Source organism: Pteronotus mesoamericanus, unplaced genomic scaffold (genome assembly GCF_021234165.1).
Source record: "Pteronotus mesoamericanus isolate MK-2021 breed Mesoamerican mustached bat unplaced genomic scaffold, CSHL_Meso_final scaffold_85, whole genome shotgun sequence".
NCBI lineage: Eukaryota > Metazoa > Chordata > Mammalia > Chiroptera > Mormoopidae > Pteronotus > Pteronotus mesoamericanus.
Genome location: NW_026555329.1, coordinates 25128343 through 25145654, shown reverse-complemented (window position 1 = coordinate 25145654; position 17312 = coordinate 25128343). Strand labels below are relative to the sequence as shown.

General features: G+C 34.9%; 1 protein-coding gene across 3 annotated transcripts in view; it reads right to left on the bottom strand.

Annotated features, from left to right (window-relative positions):
• SLC25A40 (solute carrier family 25 member 40) overlaps positions 1-17312 on the bottom strand; it is a 45220-nt gene that overhangs the window by 1677 nt on the left and 26231 nt on the right. For all 3 annotated transcript variants that reach the window (XM_054563966.1, XM_054563967.1, XM_054563968.1), the window contains 5 exons: positions 15974-16041; positions 14166-14290; positions 13243-13416; positions 4638-4747; positions 3211-3292 (listed from right to left, as the gene is read on the bottom strand). In XM_054563966.1, coding sequence (XP_054419941.1) covers positions 3211-3292; positions 4638-4747; positions 13243-13416; positions 14166-14290; positions 15974-16041 — 559 coding nt within the window. The remainder of the gene's footprint in view (positions 1-3210; positions 3293-4637; positions 4748-13242; positions 13417-14165; positions 14291-15973; positions 16042-17312) is intronic.

Below are 17312 nucleotides of genomic sequence, written 5' to 3'. Positions count from 1 at the left end.
CCCAAAACCAAAGAGAAGTCCTGATAACCATTTTCCATTAAATTTTTATTATACACATTAAGAATTGTTTTTTCCTAAAAAGAGGTTCTCAAGAAAATAGTTCATTCTTCCTAGTAAGGCCCTACTTTATTAAAACTTTTCTGAATAGATGTGCTCGTCTTGAAATAAATTAGGTAAGTCCTGTCTCCTCCACAGGGCAGATTTATCCTTTAACTGACCATAACATCTCACTTATTTGCAACCACTCAAATAACTGAGACATATAAAACATTAATTTATATTTTCAAAACTAGATCTCACTGAGGTTCAAACATCAAGCTTAAGAATGAGCAGTAAATACACAAAGTTCACTTACCTTCCTTTTACACAATGATTCTAAGCAGCTGGTTTAGCCCACAGACTACTACATGCAATAACTAAAAAAAGTCTGCCAAGTAGCAGACATACTACCACGTGAACTCTGACAGCTGACATGCTGAAAATTTGTCTTTATCTGAGATAAACTGGAGGATTGGCAAACACTCCTATATTTCCCTCATTAGCTTCTGAGAACTGCATTACAAAACTCATGTACATTGATGACAACTCTGAGTCATTAAGAAAGATTAAATTACACATTATTATGCATACCTAAGAAATAAGGGAGATTAGAGAAAGGCATTTCAAAAATGTTTTTTAGAATATTGCCATTTAAGGGAATGGGGCTCATTACTCTTGTGCTCTAGGATTATATGTTAGCAAATGTAGTTATATTTTATTTATTTTAATTGTATGGTATTACATTATATGCATTATCACAATTTATCCATGTCCCTGCTAGGGACATTTAGGTGGTTTCTAATTTGGGGGGAGTAAGAATCCTTCAGTGAATATCCTTGTATATGTGCAAAATTTTCTCTAGGACACCCATCTAGGAGGAGTGGACCTGTTCGTTCAAAAAGCGTTTCTTGATATTAGCAGATGGTTTTCCCAAGCAGTTCCAAATCTGTAGTTGCAACTGCAAGACATGACAGCTCCCGTTGTTCCGCATCCTCCCCAAGAATCCAGCGCATATACAGTGTTCTTGCACTGCTGTTCTGGGCAGCATTTTCCTCACTCATATTAAGACTGAGCATTTCTTAGAAGTTTATTAGCCATGTGTAAACATTTTTTTAATGATTTTTTAATTTCTGTTTAAATATTTTAAGATATTGAATATGTTCAGAGAAAAAGTTTAACCTGTAGAAAACAGGTAGATCTTAGCCAGGTTTAAAAAGCAAAAACCAGAGGTTAAACTTTAAGAAATTAAATATAAATAATGTGTTCATAAATGAGGTAAAGGTTACCTCTGTCACAGGATAGAGCAGCTCTTAAATCCTAATGTGCTTCTCCACCAGACTGTAAGCTCTTTGAGGACTTGGCTGCCTCCTCATTTGTCTGAATACACCAGCATAGTGCCCAGCACCAAGAAGGCACTCAGTGGTAGTCGACCATTTAATGGATGAAGGCTGGGAGATAAGTTCTCAGTGCATTATACAGAGGTCATATTCTTGCATGGAACTGACCATCATATTTTCTTTATTTTGCTCAGAGATAAAGGGTTTGGTATAGCTGAGCTATGGAATGGAGGAATCCACTTCTAATGGAGCCGAAATATATATATTCCTTCTTTCATGGGGATAAATAGCACCCAAAGAAATTAGGAAAAAATGAGCTTTTATCATTCAAATCAAAAGTGCAGTTTGCAATAGAAACACATCTTGCTGAATATAATAATTCATAGCTGAAGTGGAGTAACAAGTAAAAGTGACCAACAATAATCATGGAATATTAAGACCCAAGGCTTACTTAAGGTTTATCTTTTGGGTTTAAACAGGGAAATAGTAATTAGAGAAAAAAAACCAGTGATAGATAAAGAGTTAAATTGAGTGAAAGAAGATGCCTCTCTGCTGCCAGTCTCAATGAGGATATACAATCACCTGAGCAACATCTTCAAAATACACAAGTTAGGGCCCCACCTTACATCTGCTAAGAGGCCACTGGGTGTAGTGCTCAGCTTTTGGTGTGGCGGAGAAAGCACCCCAGGGGGCTCCAATGATTATTTACCTAGGTAAGTGTGCATCTAACTTTAGTGTGTGTAAGAGTCTACCTACAGAGATTCCCTCCTTCTCCCTCATCATCACTATGGCTGCCGCCGCCACCTCACTGCCACAGCCATCAAACGTTTACAGCAAATTACACCAAAGACAATATTCCTACTACATTAAGTAGTTTACTTGCCAGGGAAAAAAACAGAAATTCTGATGTTCTGAAAGGAAGGTAAAACAATAATTTTGAACTATCAAGTGGGAAAAGATGATAGGGCTTAGGCATCTAGAAGGCTCACACCTAAACCAGGGAAGTGGGAGAACCCTGATAATAAACTTTGATTACCTCTCAGGTTTTAGTTTGCTTCTATTACAGGGGACTAGACTTTTGTAAGTCAAGGACAAAGCTGTCACTAATATTCACCAGGCTCGTTTTCAGGTCTAAAATCGATGTTTCTTTCAACATTAGTATACCTATTTTATTTTGTATGCAAATATTCTGGTGAGTTAGAACCACTTATTTACATTACAATAGGCTTACACAAGGCTTACGTGTCATAATTTTGTAATGGATATTTTCCAGTGGGTTTGCTACACTTTCTACAGATAATGAACATTGACAGAATGGGTCTAGAGGACACGACTAAGAGTACACTTTTGTTCTAGGAGAAATTACAGATTACAAAGGAGTAAAAATAAATGGGGTAATAGGGAAAAACATCAAAAGAAGGAAAACAAAGTAAATAGAAAAAAATTTTTAAAAATCAAATAAAATGTATGTGCATATTAATGAAACAAAACACACTAAGAAAAAGGTCTCCCAGTAATTTACTATCCTTCACCCTGACTTGTCCAGATTTATTTGAAAAAAATATTTATATAATTTAATCTTCTATAGAGAGCAGGTATAAGATTTAACTGATGGCAGGCAAAATAAATAGACTTTAAGATTCCTTACATTTTGTGTTTAGAGTATTTTTTTTCCTGGGTATTCCATTCTAAGAGTATATTAGTTTCGGTTAAAGAGTAAAGCCGAGGGAAAAATAATCTTACCCCTATTTCAGATATTCCTAACTTAGTATCTGGAAAGAAAGACAAAAATTTTCATGGCATCTTAAAAATATTTTAAATTAATTAAACTTACTTTTATGACATTCATACATCCAAAGTTTTGCCTGCTTTTGTGTTTTTACCACATCAAATGGCAAAGTCACAACAGCTGCAAACTATCAAAAAGAAAAATTGATTAATTTAAATCTCTCTTTTCAATTTTCCTAAAATTATATCTTTTAATTAGCATATTACTTAATAATTTATTCTTGTGTATGGTGTAAGAAGGTGGTCTATATGTATCTGTCCAATTTTCCCAAACCATTTATTGAATAAACTTATATTTAGCCCATTGCATGCGCTTGCTTTCTCTGTTGAATATTGACTGATTCTAAAGGTATGGGTTTATTTCTGGGCTCTCTCTTCTGTTCTGTTGATCTATGTGTCTGTTTTTATGCCAGTACCATACTGTTTTGATTACTATTGCTTTGTAGTACAATTTGATATTAGGTGGGGTGATTCTTCCAACTTTGTTCCTCATTCTCAGATTGCTATTGCTGAAACCCTTACACATTGCTGGTGGGATTATAAATTGGTACAACTGTTATGGTAAACAATATAAGGGTTCCTCAAAAATTAAAAATAGAATTATAACTAAGTCATTCCACTTTTGTGTATATACCTAAAGGAACTGAAAACAGGGTCTTGAAGATATATTCATTCAAGGAGGGGGGGAATACCCCAGAATTTATTTATAAAAAATTGTGTATTTAATATTACACATTAATATTTCAGTCACCTTCAAAATACTCTCTATTTGATGCAATACACCTATCAGGGCATTTTTTCCACCGCTCAAAAGTTTCTGAACTTATCAATTTTTATGCCTTTTAGTGCTTCTGACAATTTTTTTTTTTACCTCTTCCACAATGGCAAAACATTTCCCTTTGAGGACTTCTTATCCAAGGAGACAAACCAAAAAAAAAAGTGCTCTGGGTGAGATCAGGTGAATAGGGAGGGTAGGGCACAGGGGTTATGCCGTTTTTGGTCAAAAACTGCTGAACACTCAGCGCCGTGTGGGCAGGTGCACTCATAAATCACCCATCATGAAATGGGCAACGAGTTGAAAGAACCTTCAAAAAAACAATTCACTGAAGCAGACCACAGCCTTGCACAACAATGCCAGCTGGTACACCGACAACAGATGGGTTCCTAGAGCACTCACATAGTGGGGGAGCTTGTACTACAGGGGCCCGCCCTCCAGAAGATAATTCTGGGTTGTTTTGGGTCCCCCCTCATATATGTACTATAATAAAAACAGACAAAAAATGCATTTTAAAATATTTGAATGGCTGGTAGTTTATTTCCTCACAATAGGGTAGCAAATATTTAGAAATTTTAAAGGAGTGCAGCTCAAAAGTGCTATCTCCATAGACATGAAATGTTGCATTATATATTGTATTTTAATATAAAGACCATTTTCATTATTCTGGCATATTAACAACAAAAGAATAAACTTACAGAACCAGACAATGCCCCTGAAGTGAAGTTGATCATAAATGTCGGTTCATGTAAACTCAATTTCTCACACAACCACTTCTTTAAAACTTCATAGTTATACCAGTACATTGCTATAAAAACAGAATGAAATGAATCCATAATTAGAAATAAAATGCAGACATTGAAGAAAATACTTACGAAGTTATATATTAAACTAAAAATGGAACTGCCTTTTGACCTGTCAATTCCACTGCTGGGATTATACTCTAAAAATCCTGAAACACCAAGTCAAAAGAACCTATGCACCCCAATGTTCAAAACAGCACGACTTATAAGAGCCAAGTGCGGGAAACAGCCTAAGTGCCCATCAGTAAATGAGTGGATAAAAAAATTGTGGTATGACTAGATTAACAACTAGAGGAGACAGACACAGAGAGTAGATTCCTGGACGCTTTTTAAAGACTGCCTAAGGTCAGACAGGGTTAACAGCTGACATCATCAGAGGCAGATCCAGAAAGAAAGAAAAAAAAAATAGCAGTCTTCTACCATAGAAGTTCACACCACAAAGTCAGGAAATCGACAGAACAATTTAAGAAGCAAAAGCAAAAAAGAAGAGTCTCACAAATAATGGGAAGGAAAAGAAATACCCCCTCAATCATCAGGAAAGGAGGAATCTCCACAAAGAGAAATAAATAGAGAGGCAAGTAAACTCTCAGATACTGAGTCCAAAACAAAGGTTCTAAGGAAGCTCAATGAGCTCAGTGAGCTCAGTGGGAATTACAAAAAACTACAGGAAAACTATGAGGAACTTACTACAAACTATATCATAATGAAAAAAGACATGGAAACTATCAATATGAGGCAAGAAGAAATGAATACTATCTGAACTGAAGAACACAGTAGAAGGATTCAAAAGCAGGCTAGATGAAGCAGGGATCAAATCAGTGAGCTGGAGGACAAGGTAGAAAAAAGCTCCCAGAAAGAGCAAGAAAATGAAAAAAGACTCAAAAAGAATGAAGAGGTGTTGAGGGATATGCAGGACAACCTGAAACGTAATAATATCTGTATAGTAGGGATACCAGAAAGAGAAGAGGTACAAGGGAGAGAGAACCTGTTTGAAAAAGTAATGATGGAAAAACTTCCCTAATTGGAGAAGAGAAAAAGTCACACAAGTGGAAGCACAAAGAGTTCCATTCAAGAGGAACCCAGTGAGGCCTACTCCAACATACATCATAATTAAAATGGCAAATATCAAAGACAAACAGAAAATCCTAAAGGCAGCAAGGGAGAAACAGGTAGTAACATACAAGGGAGCCTCAATATGGCTAGCAGCTGACCTCTCAACAGAAATACAAGCCAGAAGCGAATGGAAAGAAATATTCAAAGTTATGAAAACGGCCTGCAACCAACACTACTCTACCGAGCAAGACTTTCAATTAAAATGGAAGGCAAAATAAGGAGTTTCCCAGGCATAAGAAAGCTAAAATAGTACACCTCCACCAAACCAGCACTACAAGATATGCTAAAGGGACTGCTTTAAGAAGATGAAGAAAAAGATGAGAAAGAGAGGATCACAGGTGCAAAGGAAAAAAATGAATAAGTTCCTATCAATGATAACTTTAAATTAAATGAATTAAATGCCCCAATCAAAAGACCCAGGATAGCTGAATGGATAAGAAAACATGACCCACACATATGCTGCTAATCAGAGACACACATCAGAACAAAGGACCTACACAGACTGAGAGTAAAGTGATGGAATATAATATTCCAAGCTAATGGACGGGGGGAAAAAAGCAGGGGTAGCAATACTTATATCAGACAAAACAGATTTCAAAGCAAAGGCCATAAAAAGAGACCCAGAAGGACACTTTATAATACTCAAGGGAAGAATCCATCAAGAAGACATAAACATTGGACACTTACATGCATCCAACATAAGAGCACCCCAATATATAAGAAAAATCTTGGAGGACTTCAAGAAAGATATAGACAACAACACACTGATAGTAGGGGATTTTAACACCCCACTGTCAACAATGGCTGGATCTTCCAAACAAAACATCAACAAGGATACTGTGGAACTGAATGATGCATTAGATGAAATGGACTTAACTGACATATATAGAACCTTTCACCCAAAATAACCAAGATACACATTCTTTTCAAATGCACACGAAACATTCTCAAGGACAGACCACATGATAGGACACAAAACAAGCCTCAACAAATTCAAGAAAATCGAAATCAAAACAAGCATTTTCTTGGACCACAAGGGCTTGAAACTAGAAACCAACCCAAGGAAAAAACTCAAAAACACTCAAACTCATGGAGACTGAATAGTACATTATTAAACTGAATGGATCAATAACGAGATCAAAAAGTTTCTGGAAACAAATGAAAATGAATACACAGCAGTCTAAAACCTATGGGACACAGTGAAGGCAGTCCTGAGAGGGAAGTTCATAGCAATACAAGCTGACCTAAAAAAGATAGAAACATTTCAAATAAAGGACCTAACCCTCCAGTTTCAAGAACTGGAGAAACAACAATAAACAAAGCCCAGATGGAGTAGAAGAAAGGAAATAATGAAGACCACAGCAGAATTGAATGACATGGAGACTCAAAGAACAATTTAAAGGATCACCCAATCTAGGAGCTGGTTCTTTGATAAGATAAACAAAATCAACAAGTCTTTAAGCAGACCCATCAAGAAAAAAGGGAGAGGACCCAAATAAATAATAACAGAAATGAAAGAGGAGAAATAACAACTGATAACACAGAAATACAAAGGATTGTAAAAAAATTACTATGAACAATTATATGCCAAGAAATTTGAAAACCTCGGTGAAATGGACAAATTTCTAGAAAAGTATAACCTTCCAACACTGAATGAAGAAGCAGAAAGCCTGAACAGACCAGTAACAGCTGGTGAAATTGAAGCAGTACTCAAAAAACTCCCAGCACACAAAGTCCTGGACCTGACGGTTTCACAGGAGAATTTTACAAAACATTTAAGGAAGAGGTAACCCCTGCCTTTCTCAGACTATTCCAGAATATGCAAGAAGAGGGAAGACTCCAAAATTCTTTCGATGACGCCAGTATCATCCTAATCCCAAAACCAGATAAAGACACAACAAAGAAAGAAAACTACAGGCCAATATCGCTGGTGAACACAGACGCTAAAATCCTCAACAAAATATTGGCAAATGCATCCAGCAATACATGAAAAAGATCATCCACCATGATCAAGTGGATTCATCACAATGATGCAAGAATGGTTCAATCTTCACAAATCAATAAACGTAATACATCACATAAACAAAAGACAAACACTACATGATCATATCAGTAGATGTGGAAAAAGCATTTGATAAGGTATAGTACCCATTTATGATAAAAACACTCAGCAAAGTGGCAATAAAGGGGGCATACCTCAATATAATAAAGGCCATATATGAAAAACCTACAGTCAACCTCATACTCAATGGGCAAAAACTAAAAGCTTTCCAGTAAGATCAGGAACAAGACAATGATGTCCGGTTTCACCACCTCTATTCAACATAGTACTGGAAGTCCTAGCCACAGTGATCAGACAAGAAAAAGAAATAAAAGGCATCCAAATTGGAAAGAAGGAAACAAAACTGTCATTGTTTACAGATGACATGATAGTGTACATGGAAAACTTTATAGATTCCATCAAAAAACTATTTGACCTAATAACTGAATTTGGTAAAACAGCAGGGTACAAAGTCAATATTCAGAAATCAAAGGTATTTTTGTATACCAAAATTGAAATATAAGAATCAGAATCAGAAATCAGGAAAAAAAAATCCCCTTTGCTATAGCAACAAGAAAAACAAAGTACCTAGGAATAAACTTAAAACAAACAAAAAACAAACCTGTGGTACATATACACAATGGAATACTACGCAGCAGAAAGAAAGAAGATAGCTCCTACCCTTCACAACAGCATGGATGGAACTGGAGTATTATGCTAAGTGAGATAAGTCAGTAGGTGAAAGACAAATACCTTATGATCTCACCTATAAGTGCAGCCTAATTAACAAAACTAACAAGTGAGCAAAATAGAGCCAGAGACAAGAAAATAAATAACAAACTGACAGGGACCAGAAGAGGGGGGAACAGGATAATGGGGAAAGAAGGGAAAGGGTCATCAAGGAACATATATAAAGGACCCATTGACAAAAACAACACGGGTGAGGAGGATTGAATATGGGAGGTGAGGGTGGGTAGGGCAAGGGAGAGTAATGGGGGAAAATGGGGACAACTGTAATAACAACAATAAAAAAATACAGGAAGGAGACATTCTAACTTGCACACATCATTCTTTCTGTTTAGACACATACTAGGTGAGATTTTTTTTTTAAAGTGACTAATTCTCAGTACTGTGCTAGCAGTCATAAACAAAAAAATTATGCATTGGTGAAGTAGGACTTTAATTCCAAAACCTGACACAGACAGGAGAAAGGAAAAGTGCAGGCCAATATCATTCATGAACATACATGTAAAATCTTGCAAAGATTAAATAATAAAGAGCAACTAAAGCCAGAGGTATTTCATAAAACATCATACACTATAACTAAATTGGTTTATCTGAAGAATGCAAAGGTAGCAAATATAATAAACCCTTTAGATGCCATATATCACATTGACAGAACCACAAGATCACTTTCATTTAGAGCAAATAAATTTCTTAGAAAATAGGGTTAAAAGAGACGTTCTTTAACTTGATAAAAGATATGCATCAAGAACATGATGCTGGCATAACTATCCACCTGCTGGGGGAAATGAATGCTTATTTCACTCAATAACCACAAATCAATTATGGATAAATGAATGACCAATGAAACAGTGCACCAGCCTCTGCAATAATCAGAAAAAATGTAAGTTATGGTAAGGTAACCACTTTAAATTACTAAACAAAAATTAAGAACTGAGACAATAAAAGTGTTGGGGAGGGTATGTAGTGAAGCTGGTAGGCATGTAGATCTGCACAACTACATTAAAAAAGTTTGCATTATCTAGTAAAATTTTAAATGTATGAACCAGCAAATCTAATACTGGAGAAATTTTTGTATATGTACACTAAGAGGCTGTTAAAAATGTTCACAACAGGATTGTTTACTCACACATAAAGGTGAGTAACAATGAAGAAAATAGTTACACATACAAATAAGAATAAACCTTAATTTTGCTTTATTAATTATAAGAAAATAATTCTATTTACTAGCAATAAAAAAAAGGTACCTAGGAATAAATTTAAACAACGTGAAAAAAGCCCTATACTGAGAATATTATAAGATATTGAAAAAAGAAATTCAGAAAGATACAAAGAAGTGGAACTACGTACTCTGTTCATGGATTGAAAGAATTAACATCATTAACATGTTGATACTACCCAAACCAATCTATAGATTCGATGCAATTCCTCTTAAAATACAAATGGCATACTTCACAGATCTAGAAAAAATATTCCAAAAATGGAATATTCCAATATTTTTTATATGGAATTAAAAAAAAAGACCCTGAATCACCTCAGCAATCTTCAGAAAGAAGAATAAAGTTGGAGGGATCACAGTGCTTGATAGAAAACTATACTGCAAAGACACTGTAATCAAAACAGCCTGATACTGCCATAAGAACAGGCATATAGATCTATGGAACAGAATAGAGAGCTCAGAAATAAACTCACATCTTTATGGTCAATTAATATTTGACAAAGGAGGCAAGAGCATACAATGGAATAAAGACAGTCTGCTCAATAAATTGTGTTAGGAAAATTGGAGAGGTACATGGAAAAAAATGAAACTAGACCACCAACTTACACCATGCACCAGAATAAACTCAAAATGGATAAAAGACTCAAATGTAAGTCACAAAACTATAAAAATCCCAGAAGAAACCATAGCCACTAAAATCTCAGGACATCCCTTGTAGCATTATTTTTCCCAGTATTTCTCCTAGGTAAGGAAAACAAAGGAAAAAATAAGTAGATGGGACTACACCAAACTAAAAACTTTTGCACAGCAAAAGAAACCATCATCAAAGTGAAAAGTGAACCCACTGTATGTGAGAATGTATTTGCCAATGATATTGAATTGGCCAAAAACCTGCTTGGTTTTTTCCATAAAACAAAAGACACATTTTTCATTTCCACCAAAAACTTAATGGATTTGGATATTTTGAGTATGTCGGCTATCTCTCGCGTGGATATAATGCTGATTGTTCTATCAACTTCAACTAGTCTATGTGACCATGGTTATGGTCCAGTGAGAAATCTCCAGCAAGAAACTTGACAAACCACTTTTGACATGTTCAGTCAGTCACAGCACGTTCTCCATACACTGCACAAATTTTTTCTATTTTGCATTTCAGTTGCATGTTTACCTTCCTTGAAATAATAAAACATAATATGCTGAAAATGTTGCTTATTTTCTTTCATCTTCAATATTGAACTAGCTACACAAAAATTCACTAATTTTAATAAATTTTTTTGTTAAATGCACGCTGATATGACAGCTGTCACAATGCAATCTAACAAAATTGTTTCAAATGAAGTTAAACACAAGTGCTACTAGAGCCATCTTACAGAAAAAAAGAACAAATGGACTCTTTGGCCAACCCAATACATCTGATGAGGGGTTAATTTCCAAAATATGTAAAGAACTCAAGACAAGGAAGATAAACAATCCAATTAAAAAATTGGTGAAGGACATGAAGAGACACTTCTCCAAAGAGGACATACAGATAGATGGTGAGCAGACTTATGAAAAAATGCTCAATGTCACTAATCATCAGAGAAATGCAAATTAAAACCACAATGAGATACATCACCTGACACCTTCCATAATGGCTACCATCAATAAATCAACAAATGACAAGTGCTGGCAAGGTCGTGGAGAAAAGGGAACTCTAGTGCACTGATGGTGGGAATGCAGACTGGTACAGCCACTGTGGAAAAGTTTGGAGTTTCCTCAAAAAATTAAAATGGAACTGCCTCTTGACCCAGCAATCCCATTACTGGGAATATACCCTAAGAATCCTGAAACACTAATTAAAAAGAACCTATGCACCCCTATGTTCATAGCAGTGCGATTTATAATAGCCAAGTGTTGGGAAAGGCTGAAGTGCCCATCAGTAGATGAATGGATTAAAAAACTGTGATACACTGACAGTGAAATACTGCACAGCAGAAAAAAGGAAGGAACTCCTACACTTCACAACAGCATGGATGGAACTGGAGAGTATTATGCTAAGTGAAACAAGCCAGCAGGAGGAAGACAAATACCGTATGATCTCACTTATAAGTGGAATCTAATGAACAAATAAACTAACGAAGAAAACAGAACCAGAGACATGGAGACATGGAACAGACTGACAGCAGAAAGAGGAGAAGGGGAGGAGTGCAAAGGTGGAAGGAAGGGGAAGGCATTAGTCAAGGACATGTATGAAAGACACATGGACATGCAACGCTGTGGGGACTGACTGTGGGAGTGGGGGGTGTGCTGAGTGAAGGGGGGCCCGGGGGAAAAGTTGGGTCAACTGCAATAGAATAAACTGAAATATTTTTTAGTTTTAAAACCATCTTAATAAGATTGTATTAAAAAGAGAACCAATATAGTAGCTACCAATGGGTCTGTTATAGTAGAGGAGGATATATGTGGTTTCTAGTTTCATGATTTTAAAAACTGCAATGTTCTAGTTCATATACTTAAGTGGTGACTTCACCAGTGTTCATTTTATTAGTAAACTTAAAAATTTGTATCTGTTACTTTTTCTGTGTTAAATATCATATAATATAAAAACAAAAAATACATTTGGCCTAGGAATGTATGATTTATTACACACAGTATGTTTTTAAACAACTGATCACAAAATGTTGAAGAAAAATACTAATGAAAATGGAAAGATGCATAGAGATATGAGTAAGAGTGTCAAAAAAAAGGATTAAAAGGGAAAAAATAAAGTAGAACATTGATACAAAGGTCCTTAGTGATTGTTTCTCTCAGGTCTTAAATGAAAACTCACATGACACACAAGAGAAACTGTACTATAATATGCATGTTCTACAAGTTATTTGTTAGCTTTATACTTCTTTTTCACAATTTTCATAATTTATAAATTCATAATTTAATGATTAGCATAATCTTCTATCGGATTTATAATAGTATTGTTTACAGGACACCCATTTAATGGGGAAGATTTTGTCTTTGATAATTGAAAAAAGTAGGAGTCAATATTATTCACAGGCAGTCTTAAATATATTTTATTATTTTGATTTGTAGTAGTTTACTTACCTTACTATTTATGATTTATTCAGAGTAAGTTAAACATAATTTGTATATCTAAATATAAATGAATATCAATTAATATTTGAATAGAAATTAAACATAAGAAGAAAATAAAACCATGCTTGAATGAGAAACGTCATTCAATAAAATCCCACAAAGCTCTGAGGGCCCAACACTGAAATAGGAGTTTGTGCTTACTAAAAAAGATAGCTCACCTTTAGCTTTAAAGGATTTAAATTTAGTTGATGTTAAAGTAATATATATGACAAAGCTACTTAAAATTTAGCTGATACAAATAAGATAAATGCTACCTGAGAACGGTACATCTCTAAGAACAGTAGGACTCCAGCCTCTCCAAAGGGAAATCCAACCATCTTCAGATACTTTCTTGCTGACAAACTGATGCAGTTCCTTGTAAGAAAACTTCTTAGATTGCATTTTGGTTCTTATCAATTCTAATGGACTTATCACAGTTACTGCACCAACTAATATAAACAACCAAATATTAAAAAACAAAAACAGAGCCATGTACTATGCAAATACACATGCAAAATTAATAGTTCATACATTTTATATTTTAAACTTCTATTCTGAAATGTCTGCAAACCTTAAAAATCAAATACCTAATGCTAACATACTGATGCAGATTTTTTTTTCTTGGTAAGGGTAATTCTTAAATGTCTGTTTCCATATACCTTACTCTCTCTGGTTTCAACTCTTTCAAGGGCAGTTCCAGGAGAGAGAGAGAGAGAGACAGACAGACAGACACACACACACACACACACACACACACACACCCCCCACCACCTCCCCCACCCCCCAACTAAAACTACTACAAAAACTTCACTCCAACTGCACAGAGAAAAACGTCCTTCTGCATAGAGGCAAACTTCTTTCTGGTGAAACTCTGAATCTCAAAGTCTGTAAGGAAAATGATTCAGGACTTTTGCATCAATCTGATGTCATCCTAATATCCAGAATCTAAAATCTAAAATCATTCTAAAAATCTCTGTTCAAGATTTGACAAGGATGGGTTGATCCCATTTCTTTCTGATGGCAATTACCGTATCATATGACTTCTAGAGTATAAATATTAACAAATTAGTACAAACTACAAATGCAAAATGTGTATTACCAATACTTTGAATTTTATACAAATTCTCTGTGAATGTCAAAATTTTAAAAGAAGCTTTAAACATAAGTGAAAATGAAAATATAGTAAATTATCACTTACATCTGGCCACAATTCCAGCAACAATTGGTATGCGGCTTTCATTTTCTCCTAATTTAGATCTCAGGAGAGCAGTTAATTGATCATAGCAGGTAAAATAAATAACTGTAGCAGGAACTGCCATTACTCTGTTAGAAACACAAACAAAAAGATTTGTATAAAATTATCAAAAATGCTTAAATATACTATTAAATACAAGCTAAATTCCTCATATTTTGTATACACTAAAAACTGTAATGAACCAGCCTATGATATCAATTTTTCTTTTATTTTAAAAATTATTAACTTAGGTTACAAAAGGAATTTAAATAGGTATCTACCCTCTAGAAGTTTACATTCTAGTTATGAAAATAAGTTAGAGTACCAGTCAAATCATAAACAGGAAAAGATAAATGAGGACACTTCTCTACCTCCTGGACTTATTCTATGTTCTGTTTCTGGTCTCCCAAATCTTCTTTCCCAATTATATTTATCATAACAAGAAAATCACTGAAGTAAAAAGTACAAGAGCCATTATAAGATATTTTTGAACTATGGACCATATATCATACAAGCTTACAAAACTGGAAATAAATTACAATTAATAATGCCAGACTTATATAGTATCAAGGAAATTCCGATAACATTCTTTCAAATGAAGATATCAAAAGGGAATTATTAATTGAACTAGACACAAAGTTGCAGGTGCTGTCATGTCATAAATATTAATGCAACAAGAAACCAGCCTATGTTTACAGATTAACTAAATGACATTCACAGACCATACTATGACATCCCTAATGTTCTACAATGAAGTTTGACGATGAGAATTTTGAAATACGTTTGACTGCTGGTCTTGGATCTACCACTAACTTTGTAAATTTACACAGTTTTTAAATATATGCCTCAAAGTTGACTAATTTGCTCCATTAAAAGATAAATTAGAAAGAAACAAACTATATAAGAGAAAGGTATTAGTTGGTATTTTTAATTAAGCCTTATTAGTTTATCACATTAGTTCATATAATAGCTAATTAGTAGAGTATTAAAATTATCTGGAAAAGGAAAAGTATACTTTCACAATGTCTCATTATTTTGGATAAAATAAACAAAAAGTCATACACCAAATTCTCAGTTTCTGAATATGAAAGAACAATTATGCTTGTGCACCAAAGACAACAAGCCTGGTTGCTCAAGTCTTCTATATGGTCAGGAGGGCATTATTGCATGCTTGACCTTTGGCCAACTCCAATAAAGTTAGCCCTTGGAATGTTCCCTATTATAAGGTTTTCTTTATATCTGGAACTAATCCAACTTGTCTAGGTTGATTTTTGCAAATGATGTGATATTTGGTAAACATCTGCTTTTCTTCTAGGGGTCTGGAGTTTTGGTAATCAGAGTTGGTCACAAACACTGAATGTGCCTATGCCATCAACCCTCACTAAAAGCCCCAGACTCTAAAATTCAAGTGTAATTTAAGGTAGAAACACTTTTCACATGCTGCTGTAGTTCAATGCTGAAAGAATAAATGCATTCTGGGTGATGTCATGAGGGAGGACTCTGAAGCCTACTGCCTGGTCAACTTCTTTTGTGTCTTTTTCCTTTACTGATTGTGCTTTGTGTCTTTTTGCTGTAATAAACTACAGATATGAGTGTAACCTTCTTTAGGTCTTATGAGACCTTCTAGCAAATCATCAAATGTGTCAGTGGTTGTGGAAATCACAAAACAATGCTTTAAAAAAGTTCTAATATTAAAAACACAATTTTACCTAATCATGATGATTATAAAGCAAAACAAAACTTAGTAAAAAATATATCAAATTTCAACTTACAAGGTAGGGGGAAGACCACTCCACAGGGATTTAATGCCCTCATTTCGGATGATTTTCAAAAAGGCATCCTAAAATGATAATAGAGGAAAGTAGTCAAAATATATCCCTAAATCTGATATATAAAAAGTTGACACTAATAACCGATTGTTAATCTCATTCTCTGAAATGTTTATTTCTAAAATATAAGTTTCTCAGATGTATGTATGGCCAATTTTTTTTGTAACGGAATTTTCCCCTGGCCAGTTAGCTCAGTTAGTTAGAACACCATCCCTATACACCAAAGTTGCAGGTTTGATCCTTAGTCAGGGCACATAAAAGGATCTATGAATGAATGCATAAATAAGTGGAACAACAAATAGATGTTTCCCTCCATCTCTAAAAAAAAATCCCCCCAAAACAAAAAACCAATGTCATTTTTCTGAGAACTAGAACAAATAATCCTAAAATTTGTATGGAACCACAAAAGACCTCTCATAGCCAAAGCAATCTTGAGAAGGAAGAACAAAGTCAGAGGTATCATGTGCCCTAATCTCAAACTACACTACAAGGCTATAATAATCAAAAGAGTATGGTGCTGACACAAAAACAGGCACATAGAACAAGGACCAGAATAGAGCCAAGAAACCTAACTTATATGGTCAACTAACCTATGACAAAGGATGTAAAAACATATAATGGAGTAATGACAGTCTTTCAACAAGAGGTGCTGAGAGAGCTGGAAAGATACATGTGAAAAATAAATAGCCCTGGCTGGTGCGGCTCAGTGGATTGAGCACCAGCCTGCAAACCGAAAGGTTGCCAGTTCAAGTCTTGGTCAGGGCACATGACTGGGTTGCTGGCCGGGTCCCTGATTGGGGGCATGTGAGAAGCAACCGATTGATGTTTCTCCCACACATCGACGTTTCTCTACCTCTCTCCTTTCCACTCTCTAAAAATAAATAAATAAAGTCTAAATAAATAAATAAAACAGGACCACTCTCTTACACCATATACAACAACAAAATCAAAATAGGTTAAAGATGTAAATGTGAAACTGAAACCATAACACTTATAGAAGAAAACATAGGAAGTAAACTATTTGACATCAGCCTGAATAATGCCTTTTTGAATACAGCCCCCTGAGCAAGGGAAACAAAGGCAAAAATAAAACAAATGGGATTTAAACTAAAAAGCTTCTGCACAGCAAAGGAAACCTTTAACAAAACACAACCTACTGAATGTGAGAATATATCTGTACATCATATATCTTGGTAAAAAGTTGATATCCAAAATATATTTACAAACACATATGACTCAAATACATATACATACACACACACACACCCCCCCAATTGAAAAA